Source organism: Mirounga angustirostris, unplaced genomic scaffold (assembly GCF_029215605.1).
Source record: "Mirounga angustirostris isolate CCGP_5_RB_7025 unplaced genomic scaffold, mMirAng1.0.hap1 SCAF_9, whole genome shotgun sequence".
Lineage (NCBI taxonomy): Eukaryota > Metazoa > Chordata > Mammalia > Carnivora > Phocidae > Mirounga > Mirounga angustirostris.
Window position 1 is genome coordinate 59,363,227 of NW_026991717.1, and position 27,151 is coordinate 59,390,377.

The 27,151-nt window shown below is 37.0% G+C and overlaps 1 protein-coding gene across 2 annotated transcripts in view; it reads right to left on the reverse strand.

The window, feature by feature from the left end:
• GOLM2 (golgi membrane protein 2) overlaps nt 1-27,151 on the reverse strand; it is a 114,172-nt gene that overhangs the window by 14,215 nt on the left and 72,806 nt on the right. For both annotated transcript variants that reach the window (XM_045900177.3, XM_045900178.3), the window contains exon 8: nt 25,551-25,721. In XM_045900177.3, coding sequence (XP_045756133.1) covers nt 25,551-25,721 — 171 coding nt within the window. The remainder of the gene's footprint in view (nt 1-25,550; nt 25,722-27,151) is intronic.

Sequence of the window (27,151 nt, forward strand, 5' to 3'; positions counted from 1 at the left end):
CCCTGAGGGTCCATGGTATGTGAAAACTTATAATCTGTTGAGACATGAATTAGAGTTTGAATGCTGGAAGGGTGAGGTGTGCAAATTGTGACAAAAATGTTACAGCAGGCTTTCCCCACCAAACAATGTATAGGGAAAACTACCGACTGGCTTTTGAATGGCTTACTTTGATTTCATCATGAGGCACGTTATGGGGCAAAAAGACCATACTTATTTTACATCTCAAGGTATAGGACCTGCATGTAGTAGGCACAGGAAGAAATCTGTTAATTGACTGTTGACTTACGGAAGGTAAAGAGAAACCAGAGAAATGAAAGAAGCATACTAGCTGGAAATTATGTCTAACAGCATCTGAACAATCTGACCATCATCACTTCCCCAACCCCATTCCCAATGCAAAGAGGTTCAACTGCTCTTTCCCCTTCTTTACATTATCCACAGGCTACATTTTTGTTATTTTTTAAGACTAATGCTATGAGGGGAAGGGAGAAGAAGAGAAGGGAGACACATAATTTGATTTGCATCAAGGTCAAATACTGTTCTCCTTTACCTTTTGCTTTTATCCTCCACCAAACATACTGGACTAGTCTTAGAACTAGCATAAAATAAAGGGGCCTGAGGCAGGAAGTAATTTGCTAATTTTTGAGTAAGTAATACCAGGCACATGTCACTTATTTAGGACAAGTACATTAATCTGATGTACATTAAGTAGTTGGACACTCTATTTCAACTTCAGTATTCAAATATTCTTAATAGTTTTTTTCAAGATTTTATTAATTTATTTGAGAGAGAGAGAGAGAGAAAGCACAAGAAGGGGGAGGGGCAGAGGGAGTGGGAGAAGCAGGCTCCCCGCTGCATCAGCCCAATATGGGACTTGATCCCAGGACTCTGGGATCATGACCTGAGCTGAAGGCACACACTTAACTCTGAGCCATCCAGGTGTCCCGAAAAAATTTTTTTTTCTTTTCTTTCGTTCTTTTTTTTTTTAAGTAAGCTCTCCACCCAACATGGGGCTTGAACTCAAGACTCAGAGATCAAGAGTCCCATGTTCTACCAACTAAGCCAGCCAGGTGCCCCTACAAAAATCTTTTTTCTTTTTTTTTTGTTTTGTTTTGTTTTAAATTTTTCTTATAAAGTAGCACTCTGATCCATACTTGACGAAAGTTTGACAGATTTTTCTATTTTTTTCTTATTAAATATTTTCAGATATACAGAGAAGTGTGGAGAATATAACATCCATGTTTCCATCATCCAGAATTTTGTCTAATTTTAATTTTTTTTGCCATATTTGTTTTAGAACTTTTATTTATTTATTTTAAAGATTTTATTTATTTATTTGACAGAGAGAGACACAGTGAGAGAGGGAACACAAGCAGGGGGAGTGGGAGAGGGAGAAGCAGGCTCCCCGCAGAGCAGGGAGCCCGATGCGGGACTTGATCCAAGGACCCTGGGATCATGACCTGAGCTGAAGGCAGTCGCTTAACCAACTGAGCCACCCAGGTGCCCTGTTTTAGAACTTTTAATAAAGAAAACATTACAGATACATAAAGTTCCCCAGGACTTCTCCCTAGCATTCTCCTCCTATCCCAAAGACAACCTCTCTCTTAAACTGGGTGTTAAACATCCCCATGAAACTTTATGTATTCTTTGATAAATTGATTCACAAGCCTCTAAACTTTAAATACATGGCATCTGGGCAGGAAAGAGTTAACTTGGCATGCCTCGTTTGCTCAAACCTTGTACATTCCAAAGAAAGGTTTGTCTTCAGTATTGGTGGTTGGCTGGAAGCTGGAAGCTAACTTCTGGGCCTATGGAATGTTGTGCCTGATAAGTATTTTTGTATGCCTGAGGCCTTGCGCCATGCTATACCAGTATGATTAGATAAATTTATCCTAACAAAACAATTTATGGCGTATATTTGTTTTTGCTAGGTGGAGGGTAGGAGGGCTAGAGTCTGAGTAACTGAGCTCAGTCATGAGGGTATCATATGACATGTGGGCACTACATGACTGACTCCCAATAAAAACTCTGGACTCCAAGGATCAAGTAAGTTTCCTGAGTTGGAAACACTTCATACATGTTGTCACACATGTTCGCTCAGAGGATTAAACAAATCTCCATGCAACTCCACTGGGAGGGGACACCTGGAAGCTTGCATTGGCTTTCTCCTGGAACTTGCCCCATGAGCCTTTTCCATTTGCTGGTTCTAATCTCTGTCCTTTCATTGTACTAAACCATAACTGTGAGTATAACTCTTCTGTGTCCTGTGAGCACTTCTAGTGAATCATCAAACCTGAGGGTGATTTTAGGACTTCCAACATAGCATAATGTATCTGTTTTGCAACTTGCTTTATTCTCTCATTATGCTTTTGAGATTTATCCATGTTGATAAATGTGGCTTTGTTCATTCATATGAACTCATATATATAATTCCATTGTATGTGTATGGTACATACACAATGATTTAACCATTCTCATACTGATGAACATTCATTTCCAATTTTCAATGTAATAAACAATAAATATTCTTGTACAGTTCTAATACATATGAAAGTGTTTATAAGTACATATTAAGTTGTAGGGTATGTACATCTTCTCACTCTTACGATTGACCTTCTGATTAACAGAAGTTCTTAATTTTAATCAAGTCCAATTTATCATTTTTGAATTCATGGTTAGCTTTTATGGGGGAGGGGAGATTAATCTGGTTTAAGAAATCCTTGCCTACTCCATGTCATGAAGATACTATTTTGTTTTCTTCTAGAGGTTTTATTAGCTTTAAATTTTAAATCTGAAATCTATTTTTTTTTCTCATTAAACTTTTGTTTTAATGGGCCTCAAAATTCTATGACAGATTTTTGGTCAAGTTGTTTCCATTAAAAGGTACTGATTTTAAAAGCTAGTAACTTAAAACTGCCACACACACACACACACACACACACACACACACACACAAAATGGTCCACAAAACATTCTCCTTTCCTTCCGAAGGTCTTACGATGCATTGTTATCATTAACCAGTCTTTTACTATTAAACTTAAATGGCCAATGACACAAAACAGTTCTGAGAACGTTCTTCCACCACTGATGAAAACTGGGGTGGCAGGTGTTGGAGATACTATTCATTTAGCCTTCTGAGCTTTTGGGGCAGACTTGGTGACCTTGCCAGTTCCAGCTGCCTTCTTGTCCACTGCTTTGATGACACCCACAGCAACCATCTGTCCCATGTCACGAACAGCAAAACAGCCTAGAGGAGGATAGTCAGAGCAGCTCTTAACACACATAGGCTTGCCAGGAACCATATCAACAATGGCAGCATCACTAGATTTCAAGAACTTGGGACCATCTTCAGCTTTTTTCCAGAATGATGATCTATCTTCTCCTTCAGCTCAGCAAACTTGCAAGCAATGTGAGGTGTGTGCATATCCAGCACTGATTTGGCCTGGATGGTTCAGGATAATCACTTGAACTGTGAAGTCAGCTGCTTCCACTGGTGTGTCATTTTTGCTGTCACCAGCCACACTGCCACAACAAACATCTTTGACAGATATGTTCTTGACATTGAAGCCCACATTGTCCCCAGGAAGAGCCTCACTCAAAGCTTCATGCTGCATTTCAACAGACTTTACTACAGTTGTAACATTGACTGGAGCAAAGGTGACCACCATGCCAGGTTTAAGAACACCAGTCTCCACTCGGTACTAGTACCAGTACCACCAATTTTGTAGACATCCTAGAGAGGCAGACGCAAAGGCATGTCAGTTGGACGAGCTGGTGGCAGATTGCAATCCAGAGCTTCAAGCAGTGTGGTTCCACTGGCATTCCCATCTTTATGGGTGACTTTCCATCCCTTGAACCAAGGCATGTTAGCACTTGGCTCCAGCATGTTGTCACTATTCCAACCAGAAATTGGCACAAATGCTACTGTGTCAGGGTTGTAGCCAATTTTCTTAACATAGGTGCTGACTTCCTTAACGATTTCCTCGTATCTCTTCTGGCTGTAGGGTGGCTCAGTGGAATCCATCTTGTTAACACCAACAATTAGTTGTTTTAGACCCACTTCAAATTCACCAACACAGCAGCAACAATCAGGACAGCACAGTCAGACTGAGATGTGCCTGGAATCATGTTTTTGATAAAGTCTCTGTGTCCTGGGGCATCAATGATGGTCACATAAGACTTGCTGGTCTTGAATTTCCACAGGGAGATATCAATTGTAATACCACGTTCACCTTCAGCTTTCAGTTTATCCAAGACCCAAGCATACTTGAAGGAGTCCCTCCCCATCTCAGCAGCCTCCTTCTCAAATTTTTTGATAGTTCTTTTGTCGATCCCACCACATTTGTAGATCAGATGACCAGTAGTCGTAGACTAGCCTGAATCTACACGTCCAATGATGATGATGTTGATGTCAGTCTTTTCCTTTCCCATTTTGGTTTAGGTTTAGTGGTGGTTTTCATAACACCTATGTTCTGGCAGCAAACCCATTACAAAAAAGCTCTGCAATCTATCTTTAATTTAATTCTGTATATTGTGGAAGTAGGAAAGCCAAGGTTAATATTTTCCTATTTGGCTATCCAATTGACCCAGTACTATTTATTGAAAAGACTATCCTTTCCCCCATTGCATTATATATTTTTCAAACTTTTAAAGAAGATTTTATTTATTTATTTTGACAGAGGGAGAGAGAAGAGAGAGCACAAGCAGGGGGAGGGGCAGAGGCAGAGGGAGAAGCAGGCTCCCCTCTGAGCAGGGAGCCCGACACAGGGCTCAATCCCAGGATGCTGGGATCATGACCTGAGCCCAAGGCAGATACTTAACCAACTGAGCCACCCAGGCATTCCCCCATTGCATTATGTTATCAATGTTGTCATAAATCAAGCGACTATATATGTGTGGTAATTTCTTCATTCTTCAATCTGTTCCACTGGTCCATCTGTCTATTCTTGTGACAATACCATATTGTCTTAATTACCTCATCAATAATAGTTTTATAATAATCTTGATGTCTGATAGAAGTCACTAAGTTTCATTCTTATATATTGTCTTGGCTATTCTTAGTCTTTTGCATTACCATACATATTTCAGAATCACTTTATTTCCACCAAATTTCACCAATTTCACCAATTGCAGTGCTATCCATCCAATTCCAGCAAAAAGAAAAAAAATGCTGCTGGGATAATAAATGGGATAGCACTGGAATTCCAGATCAATCAAAGAAGAACTGACATCTTTAAAACATTGAGCCTTCTAAACTATCAACATGGATTTACTTATATATCATCTAATTTCTGTCAATAATGTTTTGTAGTTTATACAAGTTCTTGTGAATATTTTGTTAGAATTTTTTCAAGAATCTGATGTATTTTATGCTATTAAAAATAGTTTTTTGGGGCATTTTTCTGGCTCAGTCAGTGGAGCCTGCAACTCCTGATCTCAGAGTTGTGAGTTCAGGCCGCATGTTGTGTGTAGAGATTACTTAAAATAAAAATCTTTTAAAAAAATAGTTTCTTTGGAGCGCCTGGGTGGTTCAGTTGTTAAGTGTCTGCCTTCGGCTCAGGTCATGATCCCAGGGCCCTGGGATCGAGCCCCACATCGGGCTCCCTGCTCAGCGGGAAGCCTGCTTCTCCCTCTCCTACTCCCCCTGCTTCTCCCTCTCCTACTCCCCCTGCTTGTGTTCCCTCTCTCACTGTGTCTCTGTCAAGTAAATAAATAAAATCTTTAAAAAAACTAAAATAAAATAAAAAAATAGTTTTTTTTTAAAAAATTTCACTTTATATGTTTTTTGCTGACATATACAAGTGCAATTAATTTATTTTAGCCTTCTAATAACTTTGCTAAATGCTTATGTAATACTCATTTACTTTAATAGTTTGTAGATTGTTTTGAGTTTTCCACATATAAAATTATACCTGCAAATAATAACAATTTACCCAGTTTTATTTCTTCTTTTCAATCTCTACACTATTTTTTTTCACACTTTATATCATTGACTAGGACATACAGTGAAAAGTTGAAAAGAAATAATGATAGAGGTTATCTTAGTCTTCATGATTTCAAAGAGAAAATTTTTGATAGTTCACCATTAAGTGATGTTTGTTAGAGGATTTTTGTAGATACTCTTCATCACATTACTGTCTAGTCCTAGTTGCTTAGAGTTTGTTGTTTATCATGAATACATGTTGAATTTCTTCAAACGCTTTCTTTGCACGTATTGAGATGCACCTACTCGATTTGTCTCATATATTTCGTTAATGTGATGAATTACATAGACTGCTTTTCAAATATTAAAAAACCTTGCATTTTGAGAATAAAGCCAACATGGTCATCATGTATATCAATTTTATCTATCTCTGGTCTGATATGCTAATATTTTATTCAGTATTTTTACATGTACAATGTTGGCAGGAATTGTCCTGTAATTTTCCTTTTTCATAAAATACTTAGTTCTGCCATCCAACTTATGCTGGCTTCATAAAATGAGTTGGGAGGTGTTACCTCATTTTCAATTCTCTGAAAAAGTTCATGTTAGATTGCTTTTATTTCTTCCTCTAAATGTTTGGAAGAATTCACCCGTGAAACCATTTGGGCATGAAAATTTCATTAAGGGAAGGTTTTAAATTACAGATTCAATATCTATTTTTTTTTTAAGGTTTTACTTTTAAGGGCACCTGGGTGGCTCAGTGGGTGAAGTGTCTGCCTGCGGCTCAGGTCATGATCCTGGAGTTCCGGGATCAAGCTCCACATTGGGCTACCTGCTCAATGGGGACACTCCTTCTCCCTCTCTCTACCCTTGCTCCTTTTCTTTCTCTTGCTCACTCCCTCAAATAAATAAATAATATCTTTAAAAAAAATTTATTTTTAAGATAATCTCTACACCCAACATGGGGCTCCAAACCCACAACCCCAGGATCAAGAGTCACATGCTCCACCAACTGAGCCAGCCAGGTGGATCTCACAACCCCGAGATCATGACCTGAACCCAGTATCAACAGTTGGAAACCTAACCAAATGAGCCACCCAGGCGCCCCCAGATTCAATATCTTAAATAAACACAGAACTCTTCAGATTTTCCATATCTTCTTGTGTCAGTTTTATATACAGGTGTTTTTCTAGGATACTACCCACTTCTACATTTTCCAGTGTTTTGGTAGTAATTCACAATACCTAATTAAATGCTCTTTTTCATTCCTGATATTGATAATTTGTGCCATCTCTTTCTGTCTTGATCTGTGCTAGAGGTCTTATTTTCACTAATCTTTTCAAATAACCAATTTTTAGTTTTATTGATTTCATGTAGTGATCCTGAGTTTAGTTACCTAGCTAAACTCTCTTATAATATTAGTGTCTCTTTTGGGGTATGGTGAGACTTGATTACCTATTCAATTTACTTAATGTTATTGGTTTATTCAGGTTCTCAAATCATCTTGAGCCAATTTTGGTAATTAGTTTTCCAGAATATTACCCATTTGATCTAAGTTTTCAAATTTATTGTCAAAGTTTTAAATAAAATTTTCTTGTGATTTAAAGATTTAAAGTATAACCTCTGTTTGTTTTTTTAAGATTTTAAGTAATTTCTACACCCAACGTGGGCCTTAAACTCATGACCCTGAGATCAAGTCGCACACTCCTCTGACCTAGCCAGCCAGTTACCCCGACCCTCTGTTGTCCTGTATATTACTTATTCTATCTTTTCTATTTTTTCATTAGTATTACTAGAGGTTTATCTAGTTTGTTTTTGATTTTGCTCCTAGTTATTCTTTATTTTCCACTTCACTTATAATAGCTCTTACCTATTTTTTCCCCTCTCTTCTACATTCTTTCCGTTTCCTCTGCTATTCTTTTTCTCCTTTCTGTGAGGTCAGATTGTTTGGGTTCTAACCCTGACTCAGCTATTTACTAGCTAAGTAATCTTGAAAGTATTATGAAACTTTTTTGTGTGTTTCCAGTCTATAAAATGGGAATAATATCTACACTCTGATTTGTTATAAGTTTATACATACAAATACCTTTAGAACAAAAACTGGCACATACTAAACACTCCAATGTTAGCTATTTTAGTATCATCATCATTAATAGTAGTAATATACAACTACTTCGACCACTACTACTATTATTACTATTTTGAATTTGACTCATTTAATTTTTAAGATTTTATTTATTTATTTGAGAGAAAGGGAGAGGGAGAGGAAGAGAATCTGAAGCAGACTGCACTGAGCACAGAGCCTGACTCTGGCCTCGTCCCACAACTGCGAGATCATGACCTGAGCAGAAACCAAGAGTCGGAGGCTTAACCAACTGAGCCATCCAGGCGCCCCTCAACTCATTTAATTTAGGGTTTTTTTTCTTACTGCTCTCAAGGCCATAAATTTAGCTGTAAATATTACTTCAAATGTATTTCTCACATTTTGATATGTGTGGTACTATATTATTGTTCAGTTCTGTAAATTTGTAAATGCTAATTATTAATTCCCCCCTCAAAAAAAAGTTCTTGATGATTGACATTTTTAAGTTTATAATATAGGGGTTTTAAGATACTATTCACGATATAAATTGTCTAAAAATTTATCAAGACTCTCTGTGAACCTAGGATCTAGCCAATTTCTGTAACTGTTCCATGTATACTTTAAAAGTCTCTCTACTAAACGTAGGGATCTGGGGCATGTGGGTGGCTCAGTCGGTTAAGCCTCTGACTCTTGGTTTCCATTCAGGTCTTGGGATCAAGCCCCGACTTGGGCTCTGCACTCAGCAGGGAGCCTGCTTGTTCCTCTCCCTCTGCTCCATTCCCCACACTCCCACTCTCTCTAAAATAAATAAATAAAATATTTTTTAAAACAGGGGCGCCTGGGTGACTCAGTTGGTTAAGCATCTGCCTTTGGCTTAGGTTATGATCCCAGGGTCCTGGGATGGAGCCCCGAGTCGGGCTCCCTGCTCAGTGAGGAGTCTGCTTCTCCCTCTCCCTTTGTCCCTCCTCTCTTCCCCACTGCTTGTGCTCTCTTTCTCTCAAAATAAATAAATGAGGGGGCACCTGGGTGGCTCAGTCAGTTAAGCCGCTGCCTTCGGCTCAGGTCATGATCCCAGGGCCCTGGGATGGAGCCCCACATTGGGCTCCCTGCTCAGCGGGGAGCCTGCTTCTCCCTCTCCCTCTGCCTGCCTCTCTGCCTACTTGTTCTCTCTCTCTCTGTCAAATAAATAAATAAAATCTTTAAAAATAAATAAATAAATAAATAAATAAATAAATAAATAAATAAATGAATGAATCTTTATAGTTGTTCCTCTTGTTATTATGGTAACTTCTTCTTTTTTCCTTAAAATCTATTTTATCATTTGTTAATACTTTATACCAACTTTCTTTAGTTCTCACTAAGGAATATCTTTACTTAAATTATGATAAAACATACATTACATAAAACATATCATCTTAACCATTTTTAAGTGTACAGTTCAATGGTATTAAATACATTAACACTGCTATGCAACCACCACTACCATCCACATCCAGAACTTCTTTTATCTTCCCCAACTGAATACTGCATATTCATTAAACAGTAATATCCCCTCCCTGACCCAGGGCCTGACAACTACCACTCTTTCTGTTTCTATATATTTGACTACTCTAGGTAACTCAAGTAAGTAGAATAATAACAGTATTTGTCCTTTTGTAACTGGCTTATTTCACCTAGCATAATGTCTTCAAGGTTCATCCATGTTGTAGCATGTGTCAGAATTTCTTTCCTTTCTTAGGCTGAGTAGTATTCCTTTGTACCTATACACCACATTTTGTTTATCCATTCATTCGGCAATGAACACTTGGGTTGCTTTACCTTTTGGCTATTGTGAATAATGCTGTTGTGAGTATGGGTGTACAAATACCTGCTCAAGTTCCCTGTTTTCAGTTCTTTGGGGTATACACCAAGAAGTGAGAAATATCTTTTATAGTCCTTTTATTTTCACATTTTCTGTGTACTGTATGTGTTTAAGATTTAGTTGTAAACATTTTATAGCTAGATTCTGCTCTTGTATCCTTTTGTGATCTCTTTGATAACTTTGTTTATTTTTATCATGGTTTTTCTAGTATTTGATCTTATTTAATTTTTACTGTTTAGATTCTCTTCTTTAAATTTTCTTCTTTCAAAATTACCTCCTATTCTTCCTCTATCCACTGTTAGATGGAAGTGGTACATTGTATTTCTAATTTTTTAGTGATTACCCTTAATTTTTAAGTTTTTATATTTTATTTAGTTATTTTTTAGGTAGGCACCATGCCCAACGTGGAGCTCGAACACATGACCCTGAGATCAAGAGTCACATGCTTTACCAACTGCACCAGCCAGGTACCCCAACCCTTAACTTTTAAACATATATAATTTATACATTTTTAAACAAAATTACAAAGTATTCAGTATTTCCATCCTCCTTCTGAGCAGGACATGGACCTTTTCACTTTACCCTTGAATACCTTCTCTTTTATTATTATTTGTTGTTTTTGCTGTCTTAACACAAAAATTGTTTTAAGTCAATAAATTTATCAATAGGTTTGATCAATTTGAGTTCCCATTTCTTGTAGCTATTACTACGCCTCTTCAATTTTCTCTTTACTAAAGAATAACCTTTATCCTTCATTGAGTGTGTTTATGAGATGTAAACTCAGTCTTGCGTAACTGAATATGTCCTCATTTTATCCTCATTGTCCTCATTAGCTGGTATAACATTCTACATTGGTAGTTATTTTCTACTCATCACACTTAAGATATTATTCCATTATTTTTTGTTATTTGATTTGCTTATGAAAAGTCTACTGTCAATATAATTGTCATACCTTGAAAATAATCTATATCTTCTGGTATCATTTAAGATTTTTTCCTTTATTTTTGGATACTCTGAAGTTTTCCTATGCCTAAAAGCAAAGATTTTCTTCATTATCCTACTTGACACTCGCAGGCACATTTGATCTGAGAACACATACATGTCCTTATTCAACTGCAGAAAATTCTGAGCTCTTCAAATTCTTCAAAATTATTTTCAAGTATTGATTATCTACCCCATTTCCTCCATTCTCTACCTGAAACTCTTATTAGACATACATATATCTTCTGTCTTAACACCTCTGTCATATATACATATGATATATATTTATCTCTATATCTGTCTCTTTGCCATTCTGTGCTACATTCCTGATAAATATCTCAGTACAAGCTTCCAAATCACTTATTTTAGTCAATTATTTTCATGGTCTAGCATCTCATAGACTTTTATTTCAGTGATTATATTTTTAATTTCTAAAATGTAAAACTGGTTTTTAAATTTATGTTTTTGCTTTATCTCTGCCTGTTTCTTAATTTTTTTTTTTTTTGAGCAAGTTATCTCTTCATTTGCCTCTTTGAGCATCCTTAACCATATTTAGTTTTTAGCAGACTGTTAGATAAAATTGTTTTCACATTACAATTGTTAATATGGTGGCTATGTCTCTTAGCATTAATATTTTTCATACATTTGGAGTTTTGGTTTGCTGACTGATTTTTCATGTAGGTGGGGTATTTGTTTAAGTTTTCTCTCTCTATGTCAACCCATATTATCTAGTAATGTTAAAGATGTTTTCACCCAGTTCCCCAGTCTAGAATGAGATTTATAATCCCATTTCAGAGTTTCTATTCCATGATGCTACTGGGGATAGCACAAATTCAGTATAAAACCGATGGTGGTGTGGTATGACCATGCAGCATGGTTACAAGGCTGCATCCCCACGTTCCTATCTCCATAAGCCTTCAGGTTGCTAAACACTGTAGTCCTTGATAGCCGTCAGCAATAGCTTTATTTTCTGCTTCCTTTGCCAAGTGAGATGGGGCAATAACCAGGTCTTGGCTTTATGCAATAAGCGTGGGTCCTATTTTATTCTTGTTGCTTTTAAGAGCCAAATTCCCGGAAACCTGCATTTCCAGATCTGAGCATCATAGGTCCAAGCATTCAGTTCCTTTCATCATCTAGTGTTTTTGTTTCTTGGCCACACAGAAATGTTAGCATTGTTTCGAGATTATCAGTACCTTTTTAGTTCTCTTTTTTATATTTTTGTCTATCATTATTGTGTGAGCAGAGTGGGTATGTCAAAGGTGAACTCACTAAACCATTTGTAACAGAGGTTGAAAATTACTTTTAAAAATCCATATATATAGGGCGCGTGGGTGGTTCAGTCGGTTAATCATCTGCCTTTGGCTCAGGTCATGATCTCAGGGTTCTGGGATCGAGGCCCACATCACACTCCCTGCTTGGTGGGGAGCCTGCTTCTCCCTGCTTGTGCTCTCTCTCTCGCTGTAAATAAATCAATAAAATCTTTAAAAAAAAAAAAATCCATATATATATGGAAAAATCATATACTCTGATACTCTAGCTTGTATCTCCAGTGTTGTTCAGGAGACTCATTAACCTTGGTTAAATAAATGAATTCCTGCTGTTACTTACCCTGAAGCATGTTATACAGAAAAAACCCATATGAGAGGCAGCTTGATCATTGCCTACTGTTTCAAGTAACTGTCTTTGTGACTTTCAGGATGAAGCTGACATTTGAAAAGAATGGTTTTCTCTATTCAAGGCATCTAAATATACAGGGTATGTCCCTCCTATTGGCAAACAGGTAGGACTTACATGAATTTTCAGTTTCAACTACTTTGGAGAATGTCTGACTCCTTCCTTGAAGAATGCCTCCAGCATACTTTGAAATATCCCCTAAACTATATTTTGTGTCACAATATAGCCCATATTCTACATTTTAAATTAAACCAACTCAAATAGATCTTCCAAATATAATGAAATACGCCAACAAATTATCTAGCCATTTTCACATGACGTGACAATACAAATCTAAATTTATAAAAATATATCAATAAAAATATGATACGCTAAGCCAAAAAACAAAAAAAAATACTACATTTAAAACTGCCAAAAAATTTGTGGTGATTATTGTGTAAAATCTAAGACTGTTCCTCACATACCTAGTCAGGAAAAATTATAGCTATAAATGCATAAGGTTCTGCCTAACAGGCATTCAACAAAAGTTAGTTTAAATGAATATATTAGTAAGAAAAAGAAATGTGAAGATTAATTTTCTAAAACTAAAAAATTAAAAAGTTTAAGACCTAAAAACTTTTAAAAAATAATAAAGTGGCAAGTCACAAGGAGCAAAGAATAAAATAAGGATAAGACAGATTAGAAATTAAACAGTGACAGGGGCAGCTGGGTGGCTCGGTCATTTGAGTACCTGACTCTTGATTTTGGCTCAGGTCATAGTATCAGGGTCACGGGATTGAGCCCTGCTACAGAGCCCGAGCTCTGCACTCAGTGAGGAGTCTGCTTGAGATTCTCTCTCCCTCTTCCTCTGCCCTCCACCCCATGCTCTTGCACTGTTTCTCTAAAATAAATAAATCTTTAAAAAAAATTAAACAACAAAAACCCCCCCCAAAACAAAAACAAAACAAAAATAAATGAAAAAATAAAAAAAATTAAACAGTGGCAAAAATAGTAGTTGGGTTTTTGAAAAATAGAAAAATTTAAACAATTGATAAACTACAGTTTAAAAAAGAGTGACTACAAAAGTTTTACAACTAAGAATTTTAGAATAAAGAAATTAAAAGTAGGGAAATTCTCATAACTATATATTGATATAATTTATGACCAAGTTATCATTTTGATTGTCACTATCTACAGAAATAAAAAATTCCAAAACTGATACAATAATTTTAACAAATATTTAACAAATGCTAACTATGTGCATGAAGTCTGGGAAAATAAAAAAGAGTAAGACACAGTTCCTGCCCTCAAGAAGTTACCACTTTAATACAGAAGGTGGGTAAATGAACAGTTACAGGATTCAGGACACACCATCCAACGTTGCTGGTTTCATTTTTCAGATTTAAGGAAACCTTTTTTTCTTTTCTCTTAAGCAATCTATAAGTTAAAGCAATTTGATAAAATATACCTTTGTGAATAAAGATAAACAATTTTTTTTCTCCCTACCTGATCCCTCGAGAATTCAGAAACTCTGAGTAATCTTATTTTCGTGCAACACAGTTACTTGGGTAAGTTCAGTAAGAATCCCTTTTCCTGGTATTAGGACACATTTGGAAACTTTAGTTATATTACCAAGGATCTGACTAAATGTCATACTTGAGAATGATGCATAAAATCCAGTGTGACCAGCTTTACAAATCTAAGGTTGACTATAAGAAGTCAATATTTATTGGGTTTTCCTTGGCTTGGCTTCCTAACCTCTAGAGGCTTTTAAAATTCAAATCTGAGATTCCTTACGAAAAGTTCCAGCAAACAAACTCAAAAGACCTCTGTGGGCAATCACTATTCTTGCTGCACTTATATAAATAATCAGACCAACTTTAACGAGACTAGCCTTATATTTTTTAAAATATTTTATTTATTTGAGAGAGAGAGAGAGAGAATGAGAGAGAGAACACGAGAGGGGGGAGGGTCAGAGGGAGAAGCAAACTCCCTGCTGAGCAGGGAGCCCGATGCGGGACTCGATCCCGGGACTCCAGGATCATGACCTGACCCGAAGGCAGTCGCTTAACCAACTGAGCCACCCAGGTGCCCCGAGACTAGCCTTATTTTGCAAACAAATTAGTCTTACTTTGATTATCTTTGATAGAAATGGCGGTGACTATAGAGAGAAAAATGATGCTTCAACAAAAAACTATAGCACACCCTCATGGGTATTAAATTCTAGTCCTATTCATTGTCTTTAAGATTTTGTTACCTACTAGGGCGTCTGGGTGGCTCAGTCAGTAAGCGTCTACTTCAGCTCAGGTCATGATCTCAGGGTCCTGGGATGGAGCCCTGTGTTGGGCTCCCTGCTTGGCAGGGAATTTGCTTGTCCCTATCCCTCTGCCCCACCCCCTGCTCATGCTTGGTTGCTCTCTTTCTCAAATAAATAAATAAAATCTTTTTTTTTTTTAAGATTTTATTTATTTATTTGACACAGAGAGATAGCTAGAGCAGGAACACAAGCAGGGGGAGTGGGAGAGGGAGAAGCAGGCTTCCCGCCAAGCAGGGAGCCCGATGCGGGGCTCGATCCCAGGACCCTGGGGATCATGACCTGAGCCGAAGGCAGACACTTAATGACTGAGCCACCCAGGCGCCCCAATAAATAAAATCTTTAAAAAAAAAAAAAAGGATTTTGTTACCTACTTGTTAACCAGACTGCATCTTGAATCCTTCTAGTTTCCCCCAGTATCTAGCTACAACTCTTCAAATTAAAGTTTCCAATTTCTTCCCATCCTCTGACTTGGAATTACTAAAAATTAAAACTCTCCTTTTCCCAAAGCCCTGCAAACTGAAGCTGGACAATTTGAAGCAAACTTCAGAGAAACCGCCACAACAGCTCATGTATGGACAAATTTTGTGCCTTCCTATGTGAGTCACTTAGAAAATTCACCAAATCGGGATGCCTGGGTGGCTCAGTCGTTTAAGAGTCTGCCTTCGGCTCAAGTCAGGATCTTGGGGTCCTGAGATTGAATCCCACATCGGGATCCTTGCTCAGCAGGGAGTCTGCTTCTCCCTCTACCTGCTGCTCCCCCTGCTTATGTGCTCTCTCTCTCGCTAACAAATAAATAAAATCTTTAAAAGGAGAAAAAAAGAAAAAGAAAATTCACCAGATCACCTGATGACATTGCCAGAGACATTCAAAGTGTAAACCAAGAAAATCTGTCATAGTTCCAGTGCCTTGTCCTTATTCCATCTGAAGATGCTTCAAGTCCAACATCTAGAAAATCTTCTTAACTGACTGCCTTCTGGGCTAAAAACTAGTTCCAACCATTAATAGTTGTTTTTCTTTTGTTTCCCTAGAAATACTCAGGACAGAGACAGGTTCAATGAATTATGGGACAGTCTACCAATTCAGTTTCTGGAACGATATTTCTTGAAGTTTCAGATGGGGGAATGACAGGGTTCAGGACATTCTACCCCCAAATACAATATCTTGGCATATTAAATATTTTAAGCTGAAGGAATTTGAGAAATGGTATGTGAAGGAAGGACTTTCTGACCTTCCCTTGAAGCAGGTCATAAAACCCTCATGTGAAAGGTACCCTCCTTGTACCTAGAGGGAAGGAACATCTTTATATCCAAGAGAGAGCAACACCAAGAAGAATCTGAACAAATAGGCCTTGCTACATTTCCCCCAGCTTACTACACTTACCTCACACCCTTTGACTTATCACATCTTTCCACTTTTCATCTGACTTAGCATAAAAACACTCAGGTTTAACCATTTCTCAGGTCTTCATTTTCTTATGAAGTGTCCTGCATCATTAAAATTTACATTAAATAAATTTGTATGCTTTCTTCCTGTTAATCTGTCTTTGTCAGTTTAAATTTTCAGACCTGGTCAGAGACCCGAAGAAGGTCAAGGAAAACTCCTCCTTCCCTACAACAGTTTATTACAGAATAGTGTGGGATATACATTAATGAAAGTATGTTCAACAGATTGAAGAAGTATGAGGAAGGAGTAATTGATACGGTCAAGATTACTAACGATATGAAGAAGGACTTTACCAAACAGGTGACAGCAGAGCATGGCTTTAAAGTATGATTAGGAACTTCTTAGAAATAGAACAAGAAAAGGAAATATTAAAGAATTTTTCCAAAACTTCCAAAGTAGAAGAGGTGGTATGATGCAGTGGAAAAGCAGTGAACCTGAAGATAAGGGACCTAGATAATAGTCTTGGTTGTTCCATTATTTACCTTAAGCAAATTAAATTTTGTGGACCTAATTTTTCTTTTCTGTCAAATGAGGGAATCACATTAGAGAAGAGCCTCAAACTTTAACGTAAATTAAATAAGGTCTAGGGTAGAGCCTGAAATAAGGTCTAGGGTAGGGCCTGAAATTCTAACAATCACATGTGATACGGATGCTGCTGGTCCACTGACCTATACTTCGCGCAGTAGGGCATTAGGTCATCTCTACAGGTTCCTTGTATCTTAAAAGTTTATTTCAAATAATTCTTCTATTATTTTGAAACTTTTTAGGAAATATGATTTTGAGAAGGATAAAACCAAACAAGAAAGCTATATAGGTGAAAGAAAGAAAGAAAGAAAGAAAGAGAGAGAGAGAGAGAGAGAGAAAGAAAGAAAGAAAGAAAGAAAGAAAGAAAGAAAGAAAGAAAGAAAGAAAAGAAAGAAAGAAAGAAAGAAAGAAAGAAAGAAAGAAAGAAAAAGAAAGAAAACTACACTTAAAAAATAATTTCCCAGGGTGCCTGGGTGGCTTAGTCGTTAAGCGTCTGCCTTCAACTCAGGTCATGATCCCAGGGTCCTGGGATCGAGCCCCGAATCAGGCTCCCTGCTCAGCAGGAAGCCTGCTTCTCCCTCTCCCACTCCCCCTGCTTGTGTTCCCTCTCTCTCTCTGTCAAATAAATAAATAAAATCTTTTAAAAAAAAATTTCCCTTTATGATTAAATAGTGTTTACTCTCTGAAAAATAAATATTTAATAAAATCACTTTCACAATTAACATGATAATATATCTTTCCAAAATCCTTATAAAAAGAATTTATTGGACATATGAATAAGCAATTTAAAAGTACAAGAAATGAGAAATACCAAAAAGTAAATTATAATCTACATAATAGTGATGTACAACTTGGAAATATAATGAAAAACAGTCCGTTTTTAAATAATGAGAAAAAAAAGTTAAATATTTGGACATCGATTTAACTTGGGAAGTCAGATATATATTCAAAGAAAAGCATAAGACTACAATGAAGCATGAATAAATGGAGCCTTAGATGGAAAGACTAAAAATAGTAAATAATATAATACTACCCAACTTAATCTGTAGATTTAATTCAATATACACTAAGGTTTCTTTTTTTGTCTTTTGTCTTTTTTTTCTTTTTTTCAGAGAGGGAGAGGGGTAGGAGAGGCAGAGGGAGAGGGAGAGAGAAAATCCCAAGCAGACTCCCAGACCAGTATGGAGCCCCTACACGGGGCTAGATTTCACAACTCCGAGATTATGACCTGAGCCAAAATCAAGAGCGGGATGCTTAACTGACTGAGCCACCCGGGGACCGCTACAGTAATGTTACTGAAGACTACTTATAGAACTTGATAAACTAATAGTGAAATTATCCTGAAGAACAGAGAAAAAATTAGATTTTTAAAAATTTCTTTTTTTTTTTAAAGATTTTATTTATTTATTTGAGACAGAGAGAATGAGAGACAGAGAGCATGAGAGGGAAGAGGGTCAGAGGGAGAAGCAGACTCCCTGCCGAGCAGGGAGCCCGATGCGGGACTCGATCCCGGGACTCCAGGATCATGACCTGAGCCGAAGGCAGTCGCTTAACCAACTGAGCCACCCAGGCGCCAGATTTTTTAAAATTTCTAAGTTCAAATTATTATAAAGCAGTTTTCAAGCCCTTATGTGATATTCTGATTTATGATAAGAAATATTATTTGGTCTTTATCCCTTTTCTGGCAGAGAGCTCCTAAAACATTTGGAATTTCCTAAGTGAGGAGAGCCAAACTCCAATTTCCTCATACCTTCCAATACATCTCTTCTATTCCAGAGTTCTATCCTTTCATAATAACCCTGTAATCTAGGAAATAAAATGTTTCTCTGAGTTCTGTGAGCCACTCTAGCAAATTAATTGAACTCAAGGAAGGGGTTGTTGGAACCTCAGATCTACCATCAACTGGTCAGAAGCACAGACAACAACCTGGACTGAGTAGAGCACTTTTATGTCCAGATAAAGAACAGATGATTAAAAGAAATGAAGGTTCTCATAAGAGTCAAGATGGATAAACCTGAATATATACAAATAAAAACCTAATTATCAAATTCAGCTAAGTTGCAGGATACAAGATCAACAAACAAAAATCAGCCATAACTGGAGAAATTTGGAGAAAGGGGAATCTTTGTACACTGTTGGTAGAAATGTAAATTGGTACAGCCACCATGGAAAACAGTATGAAAGTTCCTCAAAAAATTAAAACTAGAACTATCATATAATCCAGCAATTTCACTTTGGGTATTTATCTAAAGAAAACGAAAATACTAATTCACAAAGATATATGCACCTCCATCTTTACTACAGCATTATTTACAATACTCAAGAGATGGAAGGGCACCTGGGTGGTTGGCTCAGTGTGTTAGTGTCCAACTCTTGATTCCAGCTCAGGTCGTGATCTCAGGGTTGTGAGACTGAGCCCTATGTTGGGCTCCACGCTCAGTGTGGAAACTGCTCCTCCGCCCGTCCCCCCACGCATGTGTGCTCTCTTTCTCAAATAAATAAAATCTTCTTTTAAAAAAGAGAGAGATGGAAACAATCTAAGTGTCTATCAATGGATAAATGGATAAAGAACTTGTGTGGTATATATATATATATCCCATGGAATATTATTCAGCCATAAAAAAGGAAAGCTTGCCATTTGGGACAATATGGATGGACCCTGAGGGCATTATATTAAGTGAAATAAGTCAGACAGAGACAGACAAATACCATATGATTTCTCTTATACATTTTTTAAAAAAGAAAAAACCGAAGCTTATAGATAAAGTGGGCAGACTGGTAGTTGCCAGAGGTGGAGGTAGGGATAGGAAAAATGGGTAAAGGTCAAAATGTAAAAAAAGAAAAAAGAAAAGGAAAAATGCAGTTGATTTTAAATAGGCACAGAAATTTTGAATCATATTCAAAGTACTGACTTTGTGTGTATATGTATACACGTTTATATATGCTGATGTTTATATATGCTGATTATATAAAAACACTGATCCATAGCTATTATTGTTACAATAATGAAAATAAAATACCACATTCTAAATTTTTAAGATGAAACCAAATATTACATATCCTTAGAAATTTGCATAAAAATTAGAACCTCAAAAGCCAAGAAAAAAAAAACAGTCATATTTCTGTGCATTAGCAATGAACAGTTTGAAAAGGAAATTAAGAATTAAATTTACAACATCAAAAAGAATAAAATGCTTGGGGCGCCTGGGTGGCTCAGTCGTTAAGTGTCTGCCTTCGGCTCAGGTCATGATCCCAGGGTCCTGGGATGGAGTCCTGCATTGGGCTCCCTGCTCAGTGGGGAGTCTGCTTCTCCCTCTGCCCCTCCCCCTGCTTGTGTTCCCTCTCTCACTGTGTCTCTCTCTGTCAAATAAATAAATAAAATCTTAAAAAAAAAAAAAAGAATAAAATGCTTAAGAATAAATTTAACCAAGGAGGCATAGACTTGTACACTGAAAACTATAAAACATTGCTGAAAGAAATTAAAGACACTCTGAATAAATGGAAAGACACCCATTTTCATGTACTGGAAACTTACTATTGTTCAGATGACAATATTCCTCAATCTAATCTACAGATTCAACAATTGCCTTGGGGCACCTAGCTAGCTCAGTCAGTAGAGCTTGTGACTCTTGATCTCAGGGTCATGAGTTCAAGTCCCACATTGGGTATAGAACTAACTGAATTTAAAAAAAAAAAAGCCAACTGCCTTGTTAGAGTAGCAGACAAGCAGATCCTAAGAGTCATATGGAATTGTAAGAGATCCCAAGTCATCAAAATACTTTTATAAAGAACAAAGTTGGAGGGGCGCCTGCGTGGCTCAGTTGGTTAAGTGGCTACCTTCAGCTCAGGTCATGATCCCAGAGTCCTGGGATCGAGCCCCATGTCAGGCTCTCTGCTTAGCAGAGAGCCTGCTTCTCCTTCTCCCTCTGCCTGCCGCTCTGCCTGCTTGTACTCTCTCTCTATCTCGCTGTCAAATAAAGAAAATCTTAAAAAAAACAAAGTTGGAGGACTCATACTTCCTGATTTCATAAGTTACCACAAAGTTACAAAACAATGTGGCAGTGGCATCTGGGGAACAGAATTGAGAGTCCAGAATAAAACCATACAATTAATTTTCAACAAGGATGTCCCAACTGTTCAATGGAGAAAAAAGAGTCTCTTCAGCAAATAGTATGGGACAACTAATACCTGCATACAGAATGAAGCTGGATCCTTACCTCATATCATATATAAAACTTAGATTAAAAATAATAAAAGAAATTGGGCGCCTGGGTGGCTCAGTCGTTAAGCATCTGCCTTCGGCTCAGGTCATGATACCAGGGTCCTGGGATCGAATCCCACATCGAGCTCCCTGCTCAGCAGGAAGCCTGCTTCTCCCTCTCCCACTCCCCCTGCTTGTGTTCCTGCTCTCCCTATCTCTCTCTCTGTCAAATAAATAAATAAAATCTTAAAAAAAAAAAATAGATTAAAACCTGCATATAAGGGGCAAAACTATAAAGCTTTTAGAAGAAAACATGGGGGGAATCTTCATAAGCTTTGATTAGGCAAAATTTCTTAGATATGACACCAAAAACATGAACAACAAAACAAGAGATAAATTGGACTTCATCAAAATTAAAAATTTTGTGCATCAAAGGACACTATCAAAGAGTGAAAAGACCACCGGCTGAATGGGCAAAAATAACTGTGAATCATAAGTCTGATGAGGATCTAGTCCCCAGAATATAAAAAAGAATGCTGAAAACTCAACAACAAAGACAAACAACCCAATTTTTTAAAAAATGGGCAAAGGACCTGAATAGACATTTCTCCAAAGAGAATTATACAAATGACCAATGAATACATGAAAAGATGCTCAATGTCCTTAGTCATTAGGGATATGCAAATGAAAATCACAATGAAGGGCACTTGTCTGGCTCAGACAGTGGAGCATGCAACTCTTGATCTCAGTTGTAAGTTCAAGCCCCATGTTGGATGTAGAGATTACTTAAAAATAAAATCTCTAAAAAAAAAAGAAAGAAAAGAAAATCACAATGAGATACCACTCCATACCCACTAGGATGTCAACAGTGAAAAATAAAACAAAAAACCCCAGAAAGTACTAAGTTGGCAAGGATGTGGAGAAATAGCTAACAAACACTGCTGGTAGGACTGTAAAATGGTACAGCCACTGTGGAAAATACTTTGGCAGTTCCTTTATAAAGCTAAACACAGAATTACCATATAGCCCAGCAATTCCATACCTAAGTATACACTTGAAAGAATCGAAAACAAGTGTTCAACAAAAACTTGCAAATGAATGTTCATACAGCATATTCATGATAGCCAAAAACTAGAAACAATTCAAATTCAGATAAATGGATAAACAAAATATTATTATATTCATATAACTGAATATAATTTAGCAATTAAAAAATAAAGTACTGGGGTGCCTAGGTGGCTCAGTTGGTTAAGCGACTGCCTTCGGCTCAGGTCATGATCCTGGAGTCCCGGGATCGAGTCCCACATTGGGCTTCCTGCTCAGCAGGGAGTCTGCTTCTCCCTCTGACCCTCCTCCCTCTCATGCTCTCTGTCTCTCATTCTCTCTCTCACAAATAAATAAAAAATAAAGTACTGATACATGCTATAATAGGCTGAACTTTGAAAACATCATGCTAAATAAAAGTAGCCAGACACAAAAGGTCACATATTGTGATTCCATTGATACGAAAGATTCAGAACAGGTGAATTCATCAAGTCAGAAAGCAGATTGGTCTTTGCCAGGGACTGTGGGTAGGAGAGAACTGGGAGTGACTGCTTAATGGATACAGGGTTTTATTTCGGCATGATGAAAATGTTCTGGAACTAGATAGTTGTGATGATCGCCCAACATTATGAATGTACTAAATGCCACAAAATGTATACTTTGGTGAATTTTACGTGCATTTTTCCACAGTTTAAAAATTATTTTTAATTTAAAAAATTCTTGCATGATAAAATATAACAAAGTCTCATATCAGGAAAGGCAATGGAAGAGTAAAACTGTGGTAAAGGTAATTTATAAAAGGTTAATATCTGAATTATTTATAAAGATTTGACACAAAGAAATAGGATCAATATCCAAAGTTATCAGGCTAAGTGGTCAAAACTGATGCACAGATTATAAACCAAGAAATAATTACAGTAAAATCCTCACATAAAAATGGAGAGGCTACCAGAAAGTAAATGCTTACTGAAACATCTTTAAGGAATCATTATATCCTAAATGCCTTATAAAGAAGTTAAAAAGCAAATGTGGCCAGGCCATAGGGAAATAAATAAGTTTAAAATCTCCAGTGACATTGTGAAACTGGTTCTAGAGAACAATCTAACAATATGTAACTGGAACTATAAGCTTGTTAGGTACTTTGTCCTAGGAATTTCAGTTCGGGGACTACTTTTAAAGGAACACACTCAAAGTAGGAGAAGCAGGAAATAATTTGAAAATAAGATATTCATAGCCATGACAACTAACATGAGAAAATACGAAATAATTTAAATAATCAATAAAAGAGTTGAGCTAAATGAACTTTTATTATTGCTTAAGCACAATGGAATATATGCATGTGTCTATATATGTGTGTATGTGTATATGTATATATCTATTTAATATAACAACCGTGTAACTATTTGATAGGTTAAAATACATGTAAAGATAATGCTAATGTAAATGTGCTCCCATTGATTTCAACTCTGTAGATACAGTGAAAAGAATTTGGAGTAAGAGTTTAAAACTCAACAGGCTCTTTTAAATAAGTTGTAGAGAATAAAAATTTCCTGGCAATTATTTTCCAATCACATTCTTTACCCAAAGATCAGTAAAAAAAATATAGATATGGCAACAATAAAAAGTTTTTCAGGAAAAACTATAAGTTTAGAAGAAAGTCTTAAATGAATTAAGATACTGAATTAAGGGGCGCCTAGGTGGCTCAGTCATTAAGCATTTGCCTTCGGCTCAGGTCATGGTCCCAGGGTCCTGGGATTCTGCTCAGCGGGAAGCCTGCTTCTCCCTCTCCCACTCCCCCTGCTTGTGTTCCCTCTCTCACTATGTCTCTACCTGTCAAATAAATAAATAAAATCTTTTTTTAAAAAAAGATAATGAATTAAGATATTCTGTTTTGCCCTTACTACCTCTTTCTTTCTATTGAGATAAAAGTTTTCAGGCCAATTCCTCAATAAGACTTAGAGAAAAATCTTTTCACTGTATTTTTTTTAAAGATTTATTTATTTCAGAGGGAGAGAGAGAGCAGCAGACACCCGCCAGGCTGCCTCGATCCCATGACCCTGAGATCATGACGTGAGCAGAAATCAATAGTCAGACGCTTAACCAACTGAGCCACCCAGGTCCCCTTCATTGTACTTAAACATTAGGAGCACCCGGCTGGCTCAGTCGGAAAAGCATGCAACTCTTGATTTCGGGGTTGAGTTAGAGCCCTACGCTGGGTGTAGAGATTACTTACAAATAAAATCTTAAAAAAAAAAAAATTTTTTTTGTTTTTAGCCTATGTTTAGCTAATTGTTTAATAAAAATGTTTTTCAGGGCACCTGGGTGGCTCAGTCGGTTAAGCATCAGCCTTCGGCTCAGGTCATGATCCCAGGGTCCTGGGATGGAGTCCTGCATTGGGCTCCCTGCTCAGTGGGGAGTCTGCTTCTCCCTCTGCCCCTCCCCCTGCTTGTTCTCTCTCTCTCTCTCTCACTCACGGACAAAAATAAAATAAATAAACCTTTTTAAAAAAATGTTTTTCAGATGATACTTGATTCAGTCAACATATATGGATGCGCTTTAAAATATCAAGGAAGGAAAGTTAGTTAAATGTATGCAAAGTATATATTCATATAGACGAAGAAATATGAACGACTGTCAAAAGACCAATAATACCCTGAATAGATTTAAAAAATGTAACATCATGCAGTCCTCACTGTACAAGGAACCTGTGCACAAATAACTACCTAATCACTGCTCTGAACAGTTGTTGCCACAGAAACCATCAAAAAGAGCAAAGGCAAACTGCAGCTTTTAGACATTCTGTCTGTTCAGAAGTTGTAGTTGTACAAAGCCTTGTAAAGCAGAAGTAGTGAAAAGTATAGTTTAAGGGAACTGACCTAAGAGATACATCCTGTCCAAATTCTACTACCAGAATTTTTTCTTACACTTCCTAAGAACCTGCCAATTAGAGAATTATGCAGATTAACAGCTACTGTCCACTTATCAAAACTGATACCTCTGAAACAATTAAGCAGTGATACTTTATTTGTTCAATTTCTTTCACTTCTCTCCTAACACCTAAATGAAGCAAATTGCAACTGGAGGGAACAGAAAAGGCAGTAGGCACTGAGTCTTCTACTATGGCAGTCTCCCCAGGTCTGTATATTTCCCAGAATTCATTTTTCAAAACTATTTATCTTCTCCTCCTAAGCAAAGTTTTCATTCATTAGCCTAACAAAACATAACTTTTCTCACTTCTCCAAAAAAATGTTATAGTCATAAAAACTAATGGCATTTTTAAAAAATCAACTCACCTGAAGATTATAATAATTGAAAACATGAGAAGCTTTTTAGAGTCTTCTTTAAAATATCTCTATCCATTTAAAACCTGCTTTCCTTTTAATTTTACCACCATCATACTTTCTATATGCATATAACTTCACATTCATTAGAGATTATAATAATGAAGACCCTAATTGAGCCTTGTAAACATACTATATTTAAATCTTTTCAGCATAACATTCATCAACTGATTCTTACTTTGCTTCAACTTATGGAAATCACCGACTCTATCCTTGGTAGCTTGCTTTAGTATATCTGCTTGAATTCTGGGTACACTCTCCAAGTTCGGGCCTGGAATTAAACGCTGAAGAGGATTGGAAGGGTTCTGTTTTGAAGTTCCAGGGTTTCCATTGTGATGTCCATGAGAATCTATAGCATAAAAACATCAAACTAAAGTCATATTTCACAGAGGAATTTCACAAGACCTGCTTTAAGAAAAGGTATCAATATTGTCTGATATTGAGTAGTCAGGTAGCCTTTTTTTTTTTTTTTGGCTTTATTCTAATTTCTTTAATCAAATCTTACAGCCAATGTGATTTTAGCTGTGTGAAGTTTACTAATCATTTCTAGGTAAGTATCTCTAATACTGATTATAAACCTATCCAAAAAAGAGATACATAGTAGAAACCCAAAGATTTAAATGGCATTAAGAGCTGTATCTTTTTCTCCCTTCAAACTTGGTATTGCTATCAGAAATCTCTAGTCTTTAAGTCATTTTTTTAAGCTTTTATTTATTTATTTGTTGGGAGGGGAGAGCGCGACACACACAAGCAGGGGGAGCAGCAGGCAGAGGGAGAGGGCGAAGCAGGATCCCCGCTGAGCAAGAAGCCCAATGCGGGACTCCACCCCAGGACCCTGGGATCATGACTTGAGCTGAAGGCAGATGCTCAACCAACTGAGCCACCCTGTCCTGTCTCTAAGTCATGTTCATCTACACAGTGACTCACAACTGTTAACTTTTTTCAGTTTATTTATTTATTTCTTAAGTAATCTCTAAACCCAATGTGGGGCTGAAACTCATGACCCCAAGATCAACAGTCACATACTCTACTGACTGAGCGAGCCAGGCATCCCATGTTAATTCTTATTTCTCTTTCTTGCTTTTAAAGATATTATTTTTTTAAAAGATTTTATTTATTTATTTGACACAGAGAGAGAGCATAAGGAGGGGGAGCGGCAGGCAGAGGAAGAGGGAGAAGCAGGCTCACCACTGAGCAAGGAGGCCAATGTAGGACTGGATCCCAGGACCCTGGAATCATGACCTGAGCCGAAGGCAGAAGCTTAACCAACTAACCCACCCAGGCGCCTCATAAAGATTTTATTTTTTAAGTAATCTTTACACCCAACGTGGGGCTCAAACTCACAACCCCAGAGATCAAGAGTCACAGGCTCTACCAACTGAGCCAGCCAGGCGCCCCACGTTAACTCTTGATTTTTTTTTATTGGTAACTCCTGGATATAACTTTTCTTTCCCCCACTCCTCTTTCTTCCTCATCAAAAACTTGATTTAGATCCTTACTATAATTAATTTTAGTCATATCAATTCTCATTTTAGGGAACATTTCTATAAAATCAAATACATATTCAGTAGAAAACAGATACATTTTTAAGTATGGAGTAGGGAGTTGAAAACAGATGGATATAGTAGTTAATAGAAGGACTCTGTGAGATTAATTTCAACACATTTTGAAAAGGGTAAATACATATAGACTGGCAGAAATGAAAAGGAATATAGTCCAGAGTGGCAGAACAAATAATTCTTCTACTCTTAATAACACTTTAGACAAAGTTCATTTTTA